The sequence below is a fragment of the Mustela lutreola genome, chromosome 11 (assembly GCF_030435805.1).
Source record: "Mustela lutreola isolate mMusLut2 chromosome 11, mMusLut2.pri, whole genome shotgun sequence".
NCBI lineage: Eukaryota > Metazoa > Chordata > Mammalia > Carnivora > Mustelidae > Mustela > Mustela lutreola.
This window is the reverse complement of record NC_081300.1, coordinates 83,769,952-83,793,037: the sequence shown is the minus strand read 5'-3', so window position 1 is coordinate 83,793,037 and position 23,086 is coordinate 83,769,952. Positions and strand designations below refer to the sequence as shown.

At 53.0% G+C, this 23,086-nt stretch overlaps 1 protein-coding gene across 1 annotated transcript in view; it reads right to left on the bottom strand.

Annotated features, from left to right (window-relative positions):
• Positions 1 to 22,382, bottom strand: part of SSH1 (slingshot protein phosphatase 1) — a 59,430-nt gene extending 37,048 nt beyond the window's left edge. Inside the window, exons 1-2 of the mRNA XM_059138658.1 lie at positions 22,186 to 22,382; positions 17,322 to 17,362 (exon numbers count right to left, since the gene is read on the bottom strand). Coding sequence (XP_058994641.1) covers positions 17,322 to 17,362; positions 22,186 to 22,254 — 110 coding nt within the window. The 5' untranslated portion in view covers positions 22,255 to 22,382. The remainder of the gene's footprint in view (positions 1 to 17,321; positions 17,363 to 22,185) is intronic.
• Between the last annotated feature and the right edge of the window lie 704 nt (positions 22,383 to 23,086).

The following is a 23,086-nucleotide window of genomic DNA, read 5'->3' as shown; positions in this document are numbered from 1 at the left end:
TCCAGATGAAAGAGGGCCATTCAGAGGGAGCAAAACAGCTGAAGTTCCTCTAATCACTTTACTCCTACGGGTTTTGGGAGGCCTTAGGAACAAGCACCAGGGTGTGCCTTACATTGTGAGGGGAAACAGCTGGCCGCCAAGGAACAGACCCGGGAGATGAGGACCCCCTTCTGGTTGAAATCGACAGGCTGAAGGACTCCTAATTCTGTCAAATTGCCACACATTCCCCCAACGGTGACCGTGGGCAGCTGCCGCATTTATCCCATGTTGTCAAAGCATTCTGCATTCCAAAAATTCCTCAGTCATGCTAATCACTGCCTTAGGAAGCAAGGAAGATGGTGGGGGGAACCCAGGTAGAGGGACCTGCATGTGCACACACAGGAGAAACTTCTGGAACCACAAGCATGAAGGGCAGGGCAGGCTGCAAAGGTAAAGCAGGCCTAGGTAACCCTGAGAGCCTGGCATGAGACCCCCCCGCCAAAACCCGCCGGGCGGGAGCCCCCAGGCTGCGGTCTGCAGCACCACCCTGAGCTGGTGAAATGAAGGACACGACTAGCCACCATCCCAGGGTGGACTGGGATAAGCACCCAAGGAAAGGAGCCCTGCTGGTGTTCTGAAGAGGGAAGCGGGAGCGTCTAACTGGTAGATTCTGGAACCCTTGCTGAAGGAGGGAGTGGCGGGCAGAGACTCCTGGGGAGGCCTTGTCTGGAAGCTTCCCCCAGCTTCCGGAGGATAAATAAATCTTCACAAGAGGATTAAGTGGGGGCCCATACTAGAGTGATTCTGCACCTTGCCCAGGAACTCAGTAACACCTTTACAAGTTGGGGCAACACCCAACTCTCTGCCCCATGCCCATCTCCCTAAGCTCAGGAGTGCTCCTATGCCTCCCCGGCCTGGCGTGAGACTCAGAGCTGTCACCCTGATGTCACCTCTGCCCCTACCAGCTAAGTGCAGGGCAGCCACTTCAGCTACACTAAAGCACATGTCACTGGGAAGTCAGAACATGGTCGGGTAGGCAGCCCTTCTTTCTAGCAGGTGCAGGCATCGTGCAGAGGAAGGGGAGAGCAGGCATGATTCAGGGAAACAGGACTCCAGTGGGAGAAGACTCGGCAGCGTCAGAGCTCCCCAACCAGCCCTGGGGGCAAGCAGGAGGCCTCAGGGGACCACCGCGATCCCCCCTCCGCCACAGGCTCCTCTGTAACTGGGGGGCAGTCCTTGTGGACAGATTGGGAAGCTGGGGGTGGAGTTCTGTGGGCAGCACCACAGCCATGGCCACGCTGGTGGAGAAGCCACCTTCAGGGCAGGCTTCTCATCAACAGCACTGTCATTTGCTGTCACTTGCTGATGGCTCACTGTGTGACAGAGACTGTGGCCGGATGCAAGGCTACACCGTGGTGTCCAGCTCCCACAGCTCTGAGGGCTGGGCAATGTTCTTCTCCAAAGGACACAGGAAGAAAGCTGGTCAATCTCCTGCCACCTCCGGGGATCACCTCATTTTTTAAGCTGGGGGTTCTGGGGCACACTGGGCTTTTAAGAAAACAAAATGCAGTGAGGTATGGGAGCTTGTATTTCTGGGCTCTACTTTATGTTCTACTCTACGTTCGTCATGATACTCATAGGGTTCTGTTCATTCATTCAAACGGCCGCACACCTGCGGACAGAGGCGTTCGATGCGAAGCCAAGCCTGGCCACATGTCAGTAAAGACAATAACCCTCTCTAAGGAACAGGCCTATGTTCAGGTGGGTTGGCTGTGTGCTGTGCCACTCAGCAGCACAGTTCCTTGGAAAACAGAAATGTAAGGTGTAAAACACCACACGCCGGAATACGACACTCCCGCCCCTGATTCCCAACACCAGCTATACATCCCAAGAACGTGCAGAACTTCTAGAACACGGTCATGGCCAGGTCCAGCCTCAGCTGATTCTAGCTTGAAACGTCTACAGGAAGTCCAGGCATCTGTGTTTTAAGAAAGTGCTCCTGCTGCAGAGTGAGAATCCCTGAGCCTCACAGTGACAGAAGAGACAGAGAAAACGGGCGCCTGCTGCGGCTTTCACACAGTAGGTGCGCAGTCAGTGTTTCCCGCTGGTGAGAAATAACCACGAAAAACGCAGGGCACTCTCGGAGGGAGAGCAGACACGATTTGGTGTGATGAGGGGAGGTCACGCGAGGTCAAAAACCAGAACACCCTCCTTGGAAGCTGCCAGACAGGTTAGCAGGAAAATGCACCTGCCCTTCTTCTACCAAACACCTTCAGTCACAGGGTCCCGGCCTTTGAAAGGTAACCCCGCGGGACGCTATGAAACAACAGTAACAAAACAGACACGTCGGCCCTGGGATGGGCTCAGCTGTGGACAGAGCATTCTGGCTAACATCAGGCACCTGATCTTCACCACACTCAGAAAGTTACTTACAGTATTTCGGATGCTACATCTCACACAAAAATCAGAGACTCAGAGCCTCAAGCCTAGGCTCTGAGAAGAATCAACCGATGGGGCCGACTGAAATGAACTGAACTAGGTCTACAGGATCAACCCTCGAGTCCCTTGGGCCTGCTATAGGGATGGCTGAGGGGACTGTGGTCTGTCCAGCAGGCGTGATGACAATTCTAGGAAAAAAAAAAGGAACGAATATAAAGTTGGTCACCACAGAAAAGGCAAGTGAATGCTCGGAAGAGGAATTTCTGTTTATTTTGAACAAAGATTTGCTGTGCCTGGTCAGGGCTGAGTCCTGGGAATGCAGAAATAAAGCAGACCTGGCTTCTGCCTTGGGGCGACATCGCACTCCAGGGGGCAGGACGGACGCAGGACAGTGACTGCAAGGCGATGCAGCAGATTCCATACGTGCTGCCCACGTGCATATCCACGGGAGGGGCCCCCAGCACAGCCCGGGGCGGGGGGGCAAGGAGATCTCCCGGGAAGAAACACCACCAAGCTGGGCCTCAGAGGATCAGTGAACACAGAAGAGGGCATCGGGAGCAGGAGAGTGGGAGGATCATGTCAGACATACCCCAGAGCAAACCAAGGAAGACCCTGGTCTCTGCTGTGAAAAGCCCCACTGTGAATTCATAAATGTCCATTCTGGTTTACAAGTCAGTTCCTTATGAGTCTGATCAGCCTAAGTCGGTTCCTCAGAAGTTTGATCATCCCTGGTGTGCTAATAAATTCCAGTTTCAGAACGGGCAAAGTTAAGAATCAAACCTTGGGCTTAAGTCTAGCCATCAACCTGTCAAGGTAAGTTCTCAGCACCTGGAAGCTCAGTAGACCGATGACACTCAGAGTGTCGCTTTGGATAAACATGTATTGATGCTACCTTCCGCCTGAATGGTGCCGCGCAGTTTTCAGGGAGCTTGCTCCTCTGTTTTTTCACTTAATTCTTCCAATTTCATGCTTTTGAAGAAGGGGACAAGACAGAGAAGAGGAAAGACTCATCTGCAGCCACGTGTCCACAAAGAGGCAGGGCTACGCCGAGCAGCTCCACGCTGGGCACCTGCGTGGCCGGGTGCCCGGGTCGGAGGGCGCGATGGCCGGCCTACCTGCCTGCCTCAGGGCCCTGGAAGCAGCAGGCAAGCCCGGACAGCTACAGATGGTGGTCTGGACGGATTCGGACCCCATTCCCAGTGAAGTGAAGTCTGAGAGGACGGAATGATCGGAGACTCACTGTGTGCTCTCCTCAGGCCCTTCCCTTATCTGAAGGCCTGGTCAAGAGCCTCCAAGACCCCAGTGTATGCCAAGGCCCTGCTCTGTCTTGTTTCGTGCTTCACAGTGTAGCTCACTGGGGCCTTGTCCGGAAGGCCGTCGTTCGGAGCAGGAGAAAACCAGCAGCTCACCTGCCATGTCTCTCCACCAGAGCTCCCCAGCTGCTCCCCTACACCCAGAATGCTGAGGACAGGGAAATGCCAGCTGGGCAGGGCCTTCTACTTAGGGAACAGGGGTCATAGGCAAGAAATGCTGGCAGGGCTCAGTACAAATGTCTCTGCTGCCGGGGCATGTATTGTTTGGCTCGAAAGCGTAGGCTTTTCTCAGAGAGAAGGAATGTCCAGAAGTATTTCAGACAGTAAGAGACATTCTCTGAAGCCAGCTACACAGCTCTCCTTCCTATCAACGGGTAGCAGCGAGCAGCTCCCACCAGGAATATACCAGCAGTTTCGCAGCAGCAGGATTTTCCCCCACCCCGTAGAAGAAGGACAGCAAATGATGTGCCCAGAGTTGGCTCTCCAAACCTTCAGATAGGTCCCTTCGTGGCCTGCCCCGCATGAGAGCCCTCAGGTCCCCCACCTGTGGAAGCTCCAGCCACTGCTATCTTCCTCTGCACATCCAAGATACCAGGATCTAAGCCCCCTGAGGAGGGCAGAAGGCACAAAGGCCACATTGTGTTGGGAATGCAGCGGCAGCAAAGACAACGTAGCCAGCCAGAAATAACAGACACACACGGAGGAAATGTTTCTGAAACAACGCAAAAATTCCAAGGACAGATGATCTCAACCGCCCCAGGTCTTTTGCCCTTTCTCTTTGGTATGCGGCTGCTGAGTCCTAATCTTTCCCAAGGTCCCTTTCTCCCCAGTTGGCCGGTCACCGCTCCAGTTCTGGCCTACCTCATCCCCTCGAGCCACGCCACATTCCCTGGGGCCGGCTGTGCCGCTGTGTGCTGTGCGCCTGGCCCTAAGCTGAGGACTCCGAGCATTCCTGCGGGAGAGCAGACATGCTCTCTAACTGCGGGAGGTGGGGGGCGGGCGGGGGGCGGGGGCCCCGGGGAGCCACTAGCCCCAGGCACCTCCAGAACACTGACAGGGTGGTGAGTCTGACCAATCAACTGAATTGGTCGTTTTATTAATTCTAATTAAATTCAAGTTCAGTGAGGTGCATGTGGCTGGCAGCTACGGGGGGGCGGGGCAGCTCGGCTTTATGAACTCTCTAAGGAGAACCAGGGCAGGGACTTCTGGCCTCCCACCCACCATACAGCTCCTCAACACATCTCTTGCTACGTCCTTCCCAGCTCTAGAACTTTCGATGATGCTGCATTATTGGTACAGTCCAACCCGCTTCTGCCAGCTTTTTGTAGTAGCTACAATCAGCCATGTTGCTGACCTCAATTTCATTTGTCGGACACTCTCTGACCTCAAGGAGCTCATAACACAATCAGAAAAAGTGATTTATAATAAAAACCTTCCTCATGTGACCTTGTACACAGTTCGTCCCGTACTCCACACAGTCTCTGCTTTCTCTCTGTGCGGTCGTCCTCATCGACTCTTCCATCCTGGCCTTGGTTCATGGCCTTCTCTTTCTCTCCTGTCTGCCCCCCACCTCGTGCCCACCTGCCAGAATTGACCCCTTCTCCGGGAAGCCCTCCCTGGCTGCCTCAGTGGCCAGCCATGGCTCTACCCTTTCAACATCTCACAGCAGCTCCCTCTGCTTGCAGGTAACAAAGCTGAGCCTTAGATGTTAAGTCACCTCTCCAAGGTCAGATACTTAAGAAATGATAGGAACCTAAGGCCCCTGGTCCCCAAACTGTGCTCCCAGAAATACTTACTAAAACGCACAGTGAAGTTATCCTCACGCCAGTGTATCTGAACTTCACCGTCAGACTTGAGGGCCAGACACACGTAATTTTCTAAAGCACTGTCCTTGCCTAGCATACAGGAGGTGCAACACACTCACTGAGCTGGCCTCCTCTTCAGTTTCAAAGCAGTGCATGACTAAGTCACCTTGGGCATCTCCAAGCACCTGAACATGCGGTGTTCACCACCAGCGGGCTGCACCAGACACCTAAGACTTGCCACACAAAGGCTCCAAGTGGACATACAGTCACCTGGTGGGCAGGCCTTCTTGGCAACCAAGGGCCTCGGACAACACAACTAAGTTTTCCACCTCACCTCGAGTGTCTCAAAGGCTAGGCCTATGACTTCTCCTTCTCTGGATCTCCGAGGGCCCAAAAGGCAGTGTGCACTCGATGAATGTAATACTAATAATGAACATCCTTATTGAGTGTCATGTTAAGTCACTTACACATATTAACCTAATCCTCAGTGTCTGTCTTTGAGGGAAACTGAAGCTCTGAGAGCCTGAGCTGCTGGCCTGTGTTCACAGGGCCAAGAAGTGGAAGAGCCAGGATGGGAAACCAGGAAGAGGACTCTGACATCCTGGCTCTCCTGCTGAACGAACACCTCAGGGAAACAGCATCAGAAATGCTGACTTCTCTTCTCCAACAATTCAGGCCCAAGACCATTTGGCGGATTGAGCCAGGCAGGCATCTGGGGAGGGATGTGGTGAGCAGGGCTAGGAAGGAATCTGTGCAGAGGAGAGGTGGCTGCAGAGATAGGAGGCTGGTGATAGCCAGGGAGACTGTTCAAACAAGCAAGTGTTTTAGGGTCAGTCTGGAACCAGGTTTCTCACGGTCAGGGAAGCGAGTCACAAAGATGGAGAGAAAACTAGAATAAACTGTGAGATGTTGGATCAGAGAGGAAGGTCTGAACTCAGGGTTCCCAAAATTATTTAAATAGAGAACCAGAGATGCAGGTGTGTGTGTGTGTGTGTGTGTGTGTGTACATACATATACAAATTCCCTATTTCTGCCCCAAGAGGGCCTGAGGAGGGCGACACCCCCAGAGTGATAAGCACAACTTGTAAATTCCATTCTCCACTAAACAGAAGCAGGGCTCCTCGGACAAATGACTGGCTCCAGACATGGGGCAAAGAGAGGACAAGATGAGGCCTGGAACATCTGGTATTGGAGAGCATGCAGTGCTGAAGGATGGCAGGGACAGGACCTCAAGGGTCACGGAAGCCAGGCTGCATATGACCCCAGTGGCCAAGCAGGGGACTCTGAAGTCAATAATACAACCACTGGATTAAAAACCGTGGGATAGAACAGACAAACATGAGTCTGTACAGATATAAATAGACAAAGACGGATAGGATTAAAATAATTTCCAAGTATGGCCCCCAAGAAATACTTCTTAAGGATAAAGTGGGAAAGAATAATCATATAGTAAAGGTGCCCAAAGTTAACATCACCAGGAACGGGGCAAAACGAAATTGTGTGCTCCCTCGCGTGGCGGGAAGCAAAGTGCACAGCATTGCTCCTAGGCTAGTCCTGCCAAAGAGACCCCATCCAAATCTAATTTCCGGGGAATACCATGCCAACCTAAATTCAGGGACAGTCAACAAAACGACAGGCCTGTCCCCTGCACAAGTGTCCTATTCATAAGATTGTCCAAGGGAGATGGAGGACATGGGCTGGAATGACAGAGACTCAGGCAGGACGCCTACAAGCCACATACAATCCCGAACTAGACTCTTCTACTACAGAGAAGGTTACCGAGTCTCAGGGCAGACCCTGATGGGGCTCTGTGGGTGGTAATGTGTCAGGGTCAAGGATCAAAGGTCTACTTTGTAGGAGAAGGCTGCTGCCTATATGCAAAAGGTGATGGGCACCAGGCCGGCAACTTTACTCTCAACTGTTTCAGAAAAAATTCTTTGTGAGAACTTTCCTGTAAGTTTTATATTGTTTCAAAATCTAAAAAGCTATTTGGAAAATTTCCACTTAATTGGGCTTTGGGAAAGCATTGCTTGTAATTTTCCTTTATTGGCAGGTGATAAAAGCTTTTAAGACTATGAGTCATTGCCACCGGCACACTTCACAGCCTTCCTCTTCCATCTTTTGGAGACTTTCATACCCTCATTGATGGAGACCTCGACCTGTCTTCAGACCCTGTTCCCTCTCCGTGTTTTCCAGGACAGAGGCCACAAAGGGTGATGGGAAACTCCACTCTCCCACTTCCTCCTGGTCTGTGTGAGTCCAGAGTTTGGGGGCCTTGGGTACCCACAGCTCTGACCTGTCGAAAACCTAACTGGAGCATTTTCTGGCTTATGACCACACTTCTGAAACAGCGGGAGGCCAGCCTGCCCATGCGAGCCTCCTATTGTGAAGGGCACATGTAGTCAGGACGTTACAGGCCCGCAGGATGTGACTCAGCATCCTGTTTGCAACGTTTGGGGCGGCCAGCAGCTTTGGCACCAAGTCCTGCTGCTGACCTCACCTCTCCAGACCACAAACACCCAGGTTAATTGGTAGGACGGGCCCATAACATCAGCTCCCTCTGTGGGCCTCAGGGCTAAACCTAAGACAACCTGCTTATCTGCCCACCACACTGGGCTGTCTTAGGAACACCCACAGGTGTCCATCAGGAAGCATTCTTCAGAGGAATGAACTAACCTGGTGGCATTTTTAGGAATATCATGAATCAAGCAACTGATCTTGTTTCTTTCTTTGCTTTGACCACTAGGAAGCTTGAAGTCAGATCTGTAGCCACGCTCTGGTAACTATACCAATGTTACACCATACATTCCACATACAAATCTTCTCCCGGCTTCATCTTATTTTCCCCCTATTTTCCCTGTGCCCCGCTTTTCTTGTTAATTTTCTCTGAATTTTATAGGGTGTTTCAAATCCCTTTTGGACAAAGCTGTGGTAGACAAAGCATACCCACATTGCCTGTGGTAGGTAAGCACTCTTTATTTAACAAAGAACCCCAGCATTCAGCCAGATCCCAGTATATACACACTAAATATATACTGGCTGAATTGTTAAATAAAGAAAATTAACTCAAAAACTGCCTCTACTTCTAGGCTGCTTCCTAGGAGACACTTCTCCCTCCCACCCCACATGGTAGGGTCAGCACAGGGGTGCCCAGGGCCCAGAAAGCAGGCCCTTTAGGAAGCCCTCTTGCTGCATGGTTCTGTGGCCTCAGCCCCAGACTAAAGAAACCATTCCCAAACCTCCACGTGCTACCGACCAGGCACAGAGCCGGCGGGCCTGGAAATGACAAGTGATACCCAGAAGGGGAAGCCACCTGGCTCTCTCCAAACCACGTCCCTCCCTTGTGGGAATTTCGTCTGGGCCCAGATTTGGGGAAACACATCTTGAGAACTCTTGCCAAGCCACGTGCCGAGACCTGACTGGGAGTTATGTCCGCCGGTGCAGGGCAGCCCCTAGTAGTGAGAGCATCAGGTATTTCCTAACACTGAACAGCAACCGCTTTCTTTTAAATGAAGTCTTTTAAAAATAACTCCAAAAGTAGCCATTAAGAAAAAAATCTATAAAAATAAAGGCCCACAAGACATGCTGGTTCCCAGATAAAGGTCTGGTACAAGGTTCAGTAGAACTTGGGAGGGAAATAGGTCATGTGTTGGCGGTTTCTCCTCTCGGATTCCACTGGGTTGACCTTTTGGTCTTTTGCGGTGAAACTGGGAGTCTGTGGAGGGGACGGAGGTCGGGAAGGGCAGCAGGCGGGGCTGGCAGGCACTACCATCAATGAAAGTAACAGCTGAAAAAAACCCAACCAAACAGCTATCATGTGTCCAACAGCATCCACAAGGACACTATGCCCAGGCAGTGAAAGGCTCTCCCTAAGGCTTGTCCCAAGGGCCCCAAGACGGAGAAGGACTTTTTGGGGAGGGCAGGTGGATGGCCCTAGGTCACAGTCACGCAGGCAGCGTGGGGGCAGGGGCTGTACCCGGGCCTCGAGGCCTGAAGGCTTGACCTCCGTAATTTACAGGGCAGTCTGCCAACTCTGGGGAGGCAGCTGGGTGGGCCAGCTGGCTTCCCCATTGGCATGTCACCTCCCATGTGTCCCAGTACTGACCCCGCCCCAGAGTGGGACTCAAGATCACGAACCCCCCCCCACCAGCCCAATCACTCACAGGCCTTGAAAATGGCTGTCTGGACTCTGATTAATCCTGTTTTGATTAATCCTGTTTTCTTACTGCAGCCTTTCTCGAAGCAAAACGACTTGTTTTGGATGTTCTCCTAGTCTTAGGAATTTTCTAATAAGTGCTCCAAATCCTGAGCTATGACCACAGGGCAAGGTACGCCAAAGGCGAGTCCCTTGAAGCCTGCTCCTGAGAGCAAAGTGTGGCTGGCCCAGGGCTCCGCTGAGGAGTGTAAGCAAAGGGTCCGCTTCGTCTCAGATGCCACGCTAGTGTCCTCCAAGTCAGGGTCAGACCATAACCCTGACCACAAATGTATGCCCTTGACCTCTGTCCTGGAATGAAGGGGAAAGTCTGAGCAGTCTGTTACAAATCTACAGGGAACTATGACAAGTACACGAGGACACAGGCCAGGAAGGATGGGTCTGAGGACTCTTCATCTCCATCTGGGGGCAGCAATCTAATCTCGTCTCTTCACTTTACAAAGGAGTAGGTGGAGGCCCAGAGATGTCTAGTGACTTGCCTAAGGTTCACATCACCTCTCAGGACAGAACCTAGCTTTGCTGACTCCCTCTCACAGCTTTGTTCTGCTCACATCCAGTGCCGGCATGATTGCTGGTACCACCCGAGCATGGACTCTGACACCATATGCACTCCCCTGGTGCACCCGTGCCTGGGAAAGAGGAGACCAGGGCCCTGTGGCATTCTTTTGAAGTCTAAGTACTGGTAAAGCTTAATGAAACCTACTAGACTCTAGCAAAATTCATTTCAAGTTAAACTTAATAAGAAGTTCAATTAAGTTCCTACAGAATCAAGAATCATACGAACTATTTTCCTCTGTCCTCATTTGTCCCCACTGTAGATGGAGTTTTTCTAACAAAGAATTTAACCTGCCCTAAAGGCAAATTCATGTCCCAATACACCAGGGAGAGCACCTGTGTTAAACTCCAGAAGTTCAAAAGTCTGTGTACCCCAATGTTGAAAAGTGGGGGTCGGTGGGGAGCTAGTGCCTATAAAGCCCAGGGGATGGGGACAGGAAAGGATTTGCTGAACATAAAACTGCGTCCCTCTCCTGTGAGGGACCAGACAGGGCAGAAAGAAGAGGACATGGGTTTCCGAATACAGGGACCTGCATTCAAACCCTGGCCCTGGCGTCCCACCGGCCGTTTTGAACTGTAGCTTCCTAAGCTGGGGCTGGCAGCCACCTTGAGGATTATGCTGATGACATAACCTATGGGGCAAGATTCCAAATCCAGCACCTGCACCTGCACCTGCAGGAAACAGGAGGGTACTATCATTCCCAAGGGCCTCTGCCCAGTGATTGCCCAGGGACCATCCGAGAAGGAGGACGTGTCACAATTCTTGATCTCAGTGGGGCTCAGGGACACGTGGGGGGTCCCCCACGACTTGCTCAAGAATATAGTTCACAGAAAGGCCGCTAGGCTCCAAGCAGGAAGAATGGCTGCAAAGATGGTAGTTCTTCCGGGTGGACTCCTTCCTCTCGGCCTCCTGGTGAGAGCTCTGAACCACTGGCAGGAGGGTAATTGAGATGGCTCTTGAATTGGGGGGGCGAGGACAGGTTCTGAAGGCAGAGAGACACGGAGCCTGAGGTTCTTGCCTCTGTCACTTCATACCACATGAAGTCAGGCCAGCTAAGGCTCACTCTTCCAGTCCACAGGATGGGAATCAAAATGGCGCCTTCCTTACAGGAGGTCTGCGTATGTTAGAAGAAATAACTTTCATCTGGCGACTCACAGAGTGGAGCATGTTTGGAGGCTCCGTTCCAGAGCCTCTTGTCCCTGCTTCACTTTCTTTCCCTAGTACTTACTGACACGCTATTCTAGTTTATCTTCCTTACTGCCTGGTCTCCCCCAACAGAATGTTAGCCCTGAGGCCGGAGATCTGTCTCGTCCACTGCTCGATTCCCAGCTCCTGGAAATAGTGGTGGCACAGAGTAGGTGCCAGGAAATATATGTTGGGTGAGTGGCACCTAAGCAGAAAGGTTAGGACAGAGGGGTGCCGTGAATGCTCTAAGAGTGGCTACAGGGGGAAATGGCAGGAAGGCTATCTGTCCTCAGTATCTGGTAGGTCATCCAAGAGCACCACGAGTTCCTCTATGGGAGGAAGTCACTGTGTGACACCTCAGTGGCCTATCCAGTGTGTGCCAGGCGCTGGGAGGGCTGAGGCCAGGGAGGCCCTGTCCTGCCACTCAAGGCTCCAGGCTCAGGAGGGCCTCAAGGATTAGCTCTGCTCTCACCATCTCGAGATTCTGAACCGTTCTTTAACAAAGGCCCCTACCATCTTCCTACTGCACCGGGTGGGGGAACCTTTATGTACGTAAGTATATATACAACAAAGCTGGTCCCAAGGAAATACGAGAAGAGAAAAGCACATGGAGGAAGGAAAAGGAAGAGCCAGGAAATCACTACAGAAGCTGACCTCTGAAAGAGGTACAGGCAAAGAGCATCTGTTCAGAGTTTACAATAGTGAAAAGGCTCACGGAGTTATGATATTTAATTCTGCCAGCGACCCCACAAGCTGTGTAAGATCTGGCCCACTGCCTGGTGAGGCGACAGATGACGGCAGTGGGGGACGGGGGGAGCCAAACCCAGGCCATCCCCTAAAGCCGAAGCTCAAGGAGGGAGATGCAGGGGCCAACAGAGGACAAGGCAGTCAAAGTCGGGGTGAATCCAAGAGATGCCAAGCCTGAAAGTGAGAACAAGCATGTGGGCGCTTACAAGAAAGAACGTGCCACTCACTGGCGTGAGGGTCAAGGCCTGCGGGCTCTCTGGTGCTCCTGACGACCCTGCGAGGATCTCGCAGTCGCCATCACCTTTATGTAATGTACGCACAGGCTGAGACCAGTGGGTGGAATTCAGAGAAGGCCCAAGATCCCAGCCCCTGTCACAGGCACCCTGAGTGAGCCTCTATCCTGACGGGATGGGACAGATGTCCCCTTCAGGTGACACTGTATAGTGAAGGTAATGGTGATGGGACGGTCACTCCTGCGACGGCATTCCGTTACAAGAGTCCATGGCAGGGGCGCCTGGGTGGCTCAGTGGGTTAAAGAGTCCATGGCAACAGATCCTCCGGTTGGCCTTGAAGAAGCAAGCCACCAGGACCTCCACAGCTGCAGGAAAAGGAATTCTGCCAAGAACCACGTAAGCTTGGATGAGGACCTGAAGCTCTGGTGCGACCCTGGCCCTGGCCAATGCCTTGACTAAAGCCATGTAAGACCCCAAGTGGAGAGCCCAGCTGGACTATGTCCCAATTCTCAATCAACCCTGGCGACTGTGAGGCCATGACCGGGAACTGTTTTGGACTCTCAGGTTTGGGCTAATTTGTTCCATGGCGACTGCTAACGGATACAGTGACCTGCCGCAGAACTGGGACACAGGGGACGCCTGACGCCCCTTGGAAGGACTTCAGCAGATGGACCATCCATAGGGACAAGAAAGTCCAGCCTAAGAAACCACTGAGAAAGGCGAATAGGAACCCTCACAGCATATAGGCATAAAAGACAGGTGCTGAATGGAGATGAGGAAGTGAGGACATGGGAGCTGCTGTGGAGGACAGAGGGAAGGTACAACCACACTCCAGGACAGCGGGGGCTTCTGAGGAATTCCAGGTCAAGATCCGAAGGGGAAGGGAATGTGGACAGAGAGGAGAGGTGCAGGGAGGTCACCGTTCAGCATGGACGCCACATAAAACAGAAGACAAAGTCCTGCGGCCTTGGCCCCATGTTTGTTTGGGGGAGGCACGAAAAATATTAAAAGAACTCTAATGAGCATTTTCATATGCTTGACTTGGGAACTCTGGATGGAAACAACAACAACAAAAAACATTCAGTCCAGAGCCACCCTCTGGAAACCATAGCCAGATTCTCTCCCCGGGGCCCTGCCTGGTGCACAGACGCATCCATCTCGTGCCAGACGGAGGCAGCTCCCAGGATGGCGAGGGAGCCGAGAGCCGCTGCCAGCGGAGCCATCTGCTCACCGATTCCCACAGGCTGGGCGGCACAGCTTCCAGAAGGGGATTGCGGGAGGCCAGCGGCTGTCTGTCCGTGCGGAGGGCAGCGGGGAGAATGTGGAGAACCAGACCTCCTTCACTCTGCATCAGTCGGCTTCGCTCTGGGCACGAGGTGATCAGCTCCTGTGAGGTCCCCAGGAAGGCCTTCCGAGAAACTGTCTGAATCACAACACTGACCTTGGGGAGTGTGCCCGAGGCTGTCTGCATCCCACAGGGCTGCAGCTGGGAAAAGGATGGGGCTGCTCCAGGTCACAGAGTGTCCCTGGTGGCGGCCCAGGGGCCCAGCGTGACAGAGTGGACACTGCATCCGCAGGAAGTCCAGCTAAGTCTGGGCTATGAACTGACACGAATGTGAATATCTCACGGGGACCAAACGTCACGATGGCTCTTTCAGCCTGTTGTGGGCCGGGCTCCGTGCGAGGAGCCCCGACTCAGCCCCTCCACCACCCTATTAGGTGCGAGTTGTATGTGTTTGACAGACGGAATGAAAGAGACCCACGGAAGTGTATTAAGGCACAGAGGCAAAGGAGCTCAGTGGCTCAGGTAGGAGCCAGACTGTGAACATACGCCTGCCTGTGTCCAAACCCCCACTGTCTCCTCCACACCTCACTCTCTCATGAGGGACACACTGTACTGCAGGGCAAGGACAAAGCTAACATACTGCAGCAGCTGAAATGTCATGCCCAAGCAGGGAACTAAAGCCCCGTCCCTAAGGGGAGTGCCGCTGCCGGTGAGGGATGGGACAAAAGCACGGTGAGGGATGGGACAAAAGCACGTGCACCTGCCATGTAGGGTGGAGCCACGTGGCCCACAGAGGGGAGCCAAGGGCTTCCCACCAGAGAGAAGGAAGTTACACGTCTGGGGGCAGGACCACTGAGCTGGCTGGGCAGGAAATGGAACTGGTTTCAAGAAAGAGCCTGGCCAGGGAGTGTGATGAACACAACCCATGCAAGAGTGGGGCGGCGGTGCGGAGAGGATGGGGCAGCCACGGAGGGGGAAGGTGGAGAGCAGGCAAGATGGGACCAGAGCAAGAGGCACAGGGGCGCTCCGAGACCGTGTCCATCTGACGGTGGGGATGGAAACCTGAGTGGGAAGGAGGGTGGCCTGGATAACAACTGACACAGGACAGGGGAGGGATAAGGACCTGAGCTATGGGGCCACCAGGGGAAACTGGGGAAGAGGAGTAGCTGAGGCCCAGAAGACCCGCCCATGTGATTCAGCCATTTCCTGGCCATGGCTGAGTCAAAAAGAACTACCGAAAGATGAAAGCTCTCAATGAAGGGTGGACAGAGGAGAGCGGGGAAAGGAGTATCCTGCTAGCTCCAGGCTTCCTGCCTACCAGCAACTATCCAGAACCAATCTGAAGCATGGAGAAATCCCCTCTTCCCCAGACAAGCAAACACAATGGACTATTCCATTACTACTTCTTCTAGAAGCCTGGACAGCAAAGGCTTGAAAATGCAAATCAACACATGGCCGTGAATGAGTTGCAGTCAAAGCTTAAACCAGAATTTCTCCTGCGTGGCTACAACACTTAGAAAGCAGGATGGTGTTGTCTGCCTAAAAATGGGGGGGTCAATGTCAAGGTGGGGGAAGAGGGACTAAGAGGGGAACCCAAGAGGATAAGCTCAGAGCCCAGATTCCCAGCTCCAGGACAGGGTCTCCCAGCGTTCACAAGGTCATGGGGGGAGGCCTGCTGGGGGCAGTGATGAGGGATTCCCATGGTCAGCACACATCCAGGGGACACCACCCAAAGTCAGCAGGGCTCCTCAGTCCTGGTCCTGGCACCGGTCTCCAGAATGCCGGTGTCGGGGCATCCCATGACAAACACAGGTGTGGGAGGCAACAAAGGCCTCGCTTCAAATTTAGTACCTGCCACGTGCAACCTTGGGCCTCAGGCTTCTCCCCTGTAAACTGGGAAAAAAACCCCTCCTGGCACAGCTGAGAGGAGTGAATATGGCAATATGCAGAGGTGACTTCCCCCCACCTTGTGAGCTCCCAACTGTGCAGAGGGATGTGAGTACCCTGGCTGCCAGGGTACTCACATTTGCACATCACTGCTACTTGTGAGTTCTGAAATGAAATAATTCCATTTGGACTATGCTGTCCACTAAGTAAGGGCAGTTTGGGAAAAAAAAAATTAGTTCTTTGCCCAAAGACAATCTAAGTGAGACAGCTAAATACCTTCTCCTGGGCATAAGCCCTGCGAAGGGGAGGCCTCGGGGATAGAAGAAACTCCCACTCCAGGGGAGTACTGGAGGGAGGCTTGGAGCAGGAGATGCACTTGTAGACGCAGCCCCCCTCGTGGCCTCCATGGTGGTCAGCAAGCCCTTCTTCCAGCACTTCCTCCCCCAAAGAGCCTCCAGAGAGTGGATTTCCACTTCCTCCCCTCTTTGCCTCCACCCAGAGAGCCAAGCTCGAAAACACAAAACACAGCCCGTGACTGCCCCCACTTGGGAGTCTGGCTGATTCCAGCCTTCAAGCCCTGACCCAGACCCCGAGCAACCCAACACCCCAGGGACAGGGAAAATCCGTCATCATCCCCAAAGTCATCATCCCCAAAGGTATCGTTAAAATGAGGACCCAGCCCCTGAAATAAGACCTCTCTGATTTTTCCGGGCCATTATTTCCCTATACGTAAAATCTTTACAAATATTCTATGCCACAATAAAAGTGAGTGTCTTCCCTCCTTTCGCCCAAAGACATGAATATTCAAAGACCGTGAGTTTAACCAGAGAACATCCTGCTCTCAATAATGAATGGTGGACCCCAGTTTCTGAACATACATTCCCTTTCCCAATTGGTGTTCTTCTTCCTCACAAGATGAAACAGATTCCCCCCACCCCCGCAAAGAACAATATCCTTGAAACTCCATTTACTTTTTTAGACTCTAAGAATCTGAATTTAAGACTGGTGCCTTAGGGTACAACACATTATATAATACGAATATATTATGTAACGGAGAACTAAATCTTCCGTAAACAAAATACCCAAAAGAAGGCCTTCGTTTTTGGCAAAGAAAAATAAAAATGCCCTTGGGGTCTGCTAGTGACTACAGCAGCTGAGGACTATAGCCTGAGGAATTATTTTTCAGGGAACATCTCACAAGATTTCACACAGGCACACACACAAAAAACCCAAAAATACAAAACAAAAAAACCCCACCTTGAACCCAGGGGGTGGGACATCTATTTCAAACCAGCAACGTGCTTACCGCAGGACACTGTAGCAAAAGCTGGGTGGAAAAGCGAGAGCACGAGACAAAGAGTATTTTTTCAGAAAGGTACAATCTGGAAGGAAGTCTCTACAGATGTTCAAAGCAGGGAACTGAGGAGGGCGGTGGAATCCTGGCAATGACCTTCCTTCTTTTTGAAATGTTATACAACGTTATGAAAGCTCCTGATGGTTAAACATGTTCACGCACGTGGACGTGCTACCGTTGTACATGCTTGCGGTGTGATTTTTAAAGCTCTCACTGAACGCACTGGTGTATCCTCTCTTCCGAGGATTCTCCCTTCCAGAAAGGAACAAGAGTCTTTCAACCTGCTTAGGAGAAAGACTCAGGAACGAAAATCGAGGCCGCTTACCTGAGGTTTACCTTTCGCTCTTCATCGCTGCCAGCCTCCAACTACGGAGAAAGAAAGACAGTGTCACACCACAGACGCCACTAGCAACGAGGCTCACACACAGACACAAGTCTCACGTTTTCTGCTCTGATGCCTGACAGAGATACAGATGTCCAGGAAAACTGGCTCTGTCCACAAGGTCGCACCCTTTCCTCAGCAACCCTGCTCTACCCACCCTTGTCCTGCTGAGAACTTTCCATGGAGGGATTTTTCAGGTTTCCCAATCTTTATCCACATACCTTCCGCAGTGTCCCGCACTGATTCCTGTTCACTGGACACTCCTACCTGGCCCTGCTCACCCACACGCTCATCTCAACTTTCCAGTGTGGTTTGCGATCTCACCCTGTTTTGTTTTTTTTTTTTTTTTTTTAAAGATTTTATTTATTTGCTGGAGAGCCAGCGAACGCAAGCAGGGGGAGCATCAGGCAGAGGGAGAAGCAGGCTCTCTGCTCAGCAGGGAGCTCAATGTGGGGCTCCATCCCAAGACCCTGGGATCATGACCTGAGCCTAAGGCAGATGCTTAACTCACTCAGCTACCAAGGCGCCCCCTCACCCTGTTTTTTTTAACGGAGGGGGGGGCTGATATTTTAAGAAGAATCTATTTCCTCCTTCAAGCCAGGTAATAGCTGAGTGATCAATATCATTTTCAGCTCCAACACATGAGTTTAAAAAAAAAAAAAGAAAAAAGAAAAATCATTCTGGGCAAGCCTTTCACCATGGAAGGGGGCCAGGAGCAGCCTGTCTGTCTGTGGGTCTCAAAAGCTCTTGGTGGTTCCCAAAAAGGCTTAAATGTTTAACATAAAACTTTCTAGGCTATAGGTTTATTTATATAAGCAAAAGAAACGGACATTTAATATTTTCTAAAAGTTTAAAGGCCAAGAGGGTTAGAATCTAAAAGTCACAGGGACTTAAGCGCCAATTGCAATTTTTCTTTTTTTTCTTTTTTGCTTTCAATGAGAAAACTGAAATAAGAAAACACTCCCGCCCCCCAACAACTCTGCACCGCTGGGACCTGGCATGTTTTGATGTTCCACAGAGGAACCCATTGAAGAGGAAAGAGAAACCTGGAAAGCAGCGATCCTTGGGAGAGATGCAAGGCTAAATGAGGACAGAGACCAGGCAGGAGTCTGCAGTAATGGGAAAAGGGTGAGGAGCTCACGCGGGAAGGGGCCTGCGGAGCAAGGGACACAGAGCCGGGGGGCAGTCCCACAACGAAGAAAGAGGGGGACAGCGGAGAGTCCCGGGGTCCCTAAATGTTACGAAGATACTCTATGTGCAGCGGCGGGCACTGGTGGCCAGTCACTTGGTTTTCTCACGCGCCCTACCCCAGGGGCAAAGGAGAAACGGAACCCATGAGGTGAGGCTGTGCTGACCACAGGGCCATGAGCTTCTGTCCCTGAGTGCAGCACAAACAACTCACACAACCACTTAGAAGACAATGCTGGATCTAACCCAGGGGTCTTCAACTGGGGATGATTTTTCTCAATAGGGGGGTATTGGGCCATGTCTGGAGCCTTTTTCGAGAGGACGCTACTGGCATCTTAGGGGTGGAGGACAGGGTTACATTAAATATGCCACAATGCCCAAGACAACACCCCCCCCCCACCTCCAACGACCAACGACTGTGAACTGTCTAGCCCCAGCATGAGCAGTGGCAAGGCTGAGAAACGCTGATCCTGACCTAACCCCAACACCCCACATCCGACCCCTCCTCTGTGTCCCACCTCCCTCTGGCCAAAAAAAGACTCTGGAGATCTGCCCATAAAAATGAGTCACCTTGAACATTTGTCAAAAATAACAATGTTCCAATCCATTCCTGAAAGTTATTGATTTATTTACTGTGGGGCGTTCTGCTTGTTCTCGCAAAGGAATGAGATAAGATTAACAGTAAAGTGACATAAATGAGATAATTAAAGATGGGGTGGGGGCAGGGAGAAAAAACTGAGAGGAGAGCTGCTTTGCTGGGCGGGCTGATCTCCCTCTCTGTTCCCACGCTAAACCGGCTGAGTCAGCTGAGTCAGCCGGGCTGTCTGACTCAGGGGAAGAGGTGCATTTCGAGGAGAGAGAAAGTGAGTTAGGGGTACAGGCCTCAAAAAGACATTTAATTCTTGCTCATTCTCTGGGATTCCCGGAAATGAAATGGAGGCAACATGCAGTCAGTTTTCCTAGGGAAGCAAGCTATACATGCCCAAGGACACACATAGGAGGGAAGCCGGCCCTTTCACAGGAACTGAGGTCCAGGGAAGGTCAGACCTGAGGCACAGATGGCCTCGTCTCCTGAGTTCACATGCACGTGCCTGCTCTCTCCATACGTCTTGCCCCACCCCATCGGAAAGCAAGCCTTGTCTTCTAGGGAACATCCCAACCTCGGCTAGTTCACTGGGCAACTAATGCTGCTCCTCTATTAACAGCCAATCAAATGGGGCCAAGGTGCCTGGGTGGCTCAGTGGGTCGAGCCTCTGCCTTCGGCTCAGGTCATGATCCTGGGGTCCTGGAATCAAGTCCCATTTCAGACTCTCTGCTCAGTCTGCTTCTCCCACCCTGTCCCTGCTTGTGTTCTCTCCCTCAAATAAATAAAATCTTTTGGGGAAAAAAAAGGTGGCTGAGTTTTATTCTCATGTTTACTGGGTCCCTGGCACTTGGTAAAAGTAATGCTCTATATAATAATTTGAAATGTGTCTCATAGAGACAACCCAAATGTCCAACAAACATGTGATACATCCACCGAATGGAATATTATTTCGCAATAAAAAGGAATGAAGTATTGATCTGTGCTACATGGATGAACCCTGTAGACATCATGCTAAGCGGCAAAAGCCAGAAACAAAGGGTCACATATTGTAGGATTGTGATCATATGAAATGTCCGGAACGGGCATTTCTATGAGGACAGCAAGAAGATCAGTGGGAACCTACAGTCTGGTGAGAGCAGGGTAGGGGTGCTGAGAAGGGGGCTGCAGGTGGTGGCTAAGGGGCACGTGGCTTCTTTTTCAAAGTGATGAAGACTTCCGGCACCCGGCCGTGGGGACAGCTGCACAACCTTGTGAAGGTACCAAAAGTCGCTGAATCATATACTGAGGAATGGTGAATGGATGATCCGTGAATTATAGCTCAGCTGAAAGATAACATGAAATTTTAAAAAATGTGTCTCTGACAGGAAAAGATCAGGTGTGAGCTACGCAGGGAACATGGAGTTTAGAATCCGAAACCAAGGCTGAGGGCCCTGTGTACAAGCCCTTACTGGAGTCCAACCATCGCCTCATTTCACTGTTGAGAAGGCAGTCTGAGATCAAGTGCAAGGAAGCTCTCTATAGACTGCAAACTGGTGGTAATCACAGTGATGGAGGAGAACAGGTATCTGTGTGGTGAGGAAAAGAGCCACTGTAGCCTCAAGTCTCAGCTGCAGGCAACTGGCCACCAGTGTCCTTTTCTCTGCACTTGACTCGCAGAGGAAGGATGAGGAGAATCCTGTCTGCAGACAAGGTAACTCACGAATGGCCTCTCCAGGAAAGGAGGGTGTTGGGGGGGGGGGGATCCACCCTTACCGCCACTCTGAAAATGTTCCAGAGTCTCCTAACAAAATCAGGCAGAAGAGCCACCCGGGCCTGCAGGACAAATAGGCCTGCACCAAAACCAGTTCCTCTTCTCTCACACAAACCTTTCCATGTTATCCGTGTTATTCTCCCCCACAGAGAAGGGGCTTGAATGGCTTAGAGCTGCCAGGCCACTTCCTGGGCCTGCAGGCCCCTCCTCCAGCCTTCTCTCCCTTCTCCAAACACTTCCCAATTTCCTCCTCCAACTTCTCTGTCTTCAGGCCAACTCTCAGCCTTGCCATGGATAGGAGTTGAGACCAGAGGCCATAAACAGTTCTCCAAGAGAAGGTAGGAGAGTGGGGGATGAGAAAGTCAGCCCTATAGTACCCTGAGGCCTCAAGTGCAGCCCAGGCCAACCGCCCACTCAGAAGACCCATTCCCCAGTCTACCCCAGATCGAGGAGGCGGCCCACAGAGGCCTGATGGCAGAGAGAGACACAGAAACCGGCAGGGTGCAGCGATGTGTTCTCAGTCACCAAAATGCAACCCTGCAACCACAGTAAACCCTAGAATCGCCCCCAGCCACACAGCCAGATAAACACAAACATGCAGTCTCAAAGGATATCACAAAAAGGAAGATCCAGACTCACACAAAGACAAGACACCCAGTCACAGGGCGCCCTGAGCTCACTCAGTCACTGTCACACAGTGACACGGGCACCCGACAGGCCAGCCACTCACACCAAGAGGCAGACCTCCAGGGGCATGCAGTCCAGGGAAACAATCTCAAACATTCACAGGGGCACCCCCGGGGGGCCTCTGTCACAGCATCAGGCAGGCACGGTTCCCAGGAGACAGGCCACAGTCACACACAAACTCACATACAGTCAGGCACACGGGGAGAGGGCCTAGACCAACCCCAGGACCACAGATCTCACAACCAGCATCTCCCAGTCACCCGTTAGGAGTCCCAGGGGCACAGCCAGTTTCCCACACTGTGACCCCCAGACGGGGATCAGTCACACACACAGCTACCCCCAGACAGAGGTCACAGCCGCAGTACAGTCTCGCGGAAAGTCACCCCCCACACAGAGGTCACAGCTGCACACACAGTCACCCCCAGACGGGGTGACACTCTCCGTCCCCCGCACAGTAACCCAGGCCGACTGCCCAGGCAGGGTCGCAGCGCGGGGCCCCTCCCCCGCAGGCCCGGACGCCCCCCGCCCCGCACTCGCGGCCCAGGCCTGGAGCGGCGGCTTCTCGGCCGAGCCGGGGCCGTGGGCCCGGGGCTCACCTCGCTGTTGCTGGCCGAGGAGGAGGCGGCGCTGGGCGTGGGCGAGCGCTGCAGGGTCACCAGGGCCATGGCTGCGATGCGGCGCAAGGGCGCCGCCGAGGCCTCGGGCTAGAACCTCCGCCACCGCCGCCGCCCGGGCCGGGCCCGGGGCGCTCCAGCAGCCGCGCGCGGGCGGCCGGGCCGAGCCGGGCCGGGCCCGCCCCTCCCCCTCGGCGTCCGCTTCCCCCGCCCCCCCCTCCCGCCTCCAGCCTCCCGCCTCCTGCCTCCCGCGCCGGCGCGCGCCGGGCCCCCTGGGGCGTGGGGAGCGGGGAGGCGGGGCGCCGGGCGGCGCGCGTGCGCGGCGCGGGAGCCCGAAGCGGCGGCTGCGGCGGACGGCAGGAGGCCCCGGGCGGGCCGTCACGTCCCACCCCGCACGCTCAGCACGCACGCCCCCGCCCGCGCCCCCGGACCCTCGAGCCTGGGGACCGGGGTCGCGCCCCCCCGCGAGCACGTCTGCCCCGGGAGACCCGCCAGCAGCGCGGACGGGAAAACCGAGGTTCGACTACTGCGCAGGCAGGGTGACGCAGGGTCCAGGAAATAAACTCCCAGACCGGCAGTCTGTAGAAATTCATTCATTTGTGCAATGCTGAGCACCTCTAAGTGTCAGGCACGGAAGAGTCAATAGTGTGCCAGAGAGAATGGGCCCGTCTTCAGGGATTTTACAGGAGTGAATCCAATTGCTAGGCACGTTTAAAAGTTATTTTGCTACTATTTTTTGTATGAATCTTATGTGGCCATAAACCCAGCCAACTCCCTGGGAAATCAGAGAAGGCTTTTCTGAGAAAAGAGCATTTGCTCCGAGGCCTGACGGAAGAGCAGGATTAACGGGTGACTGGAGGGCTGGGAGCCCTGGGGCTTGAGG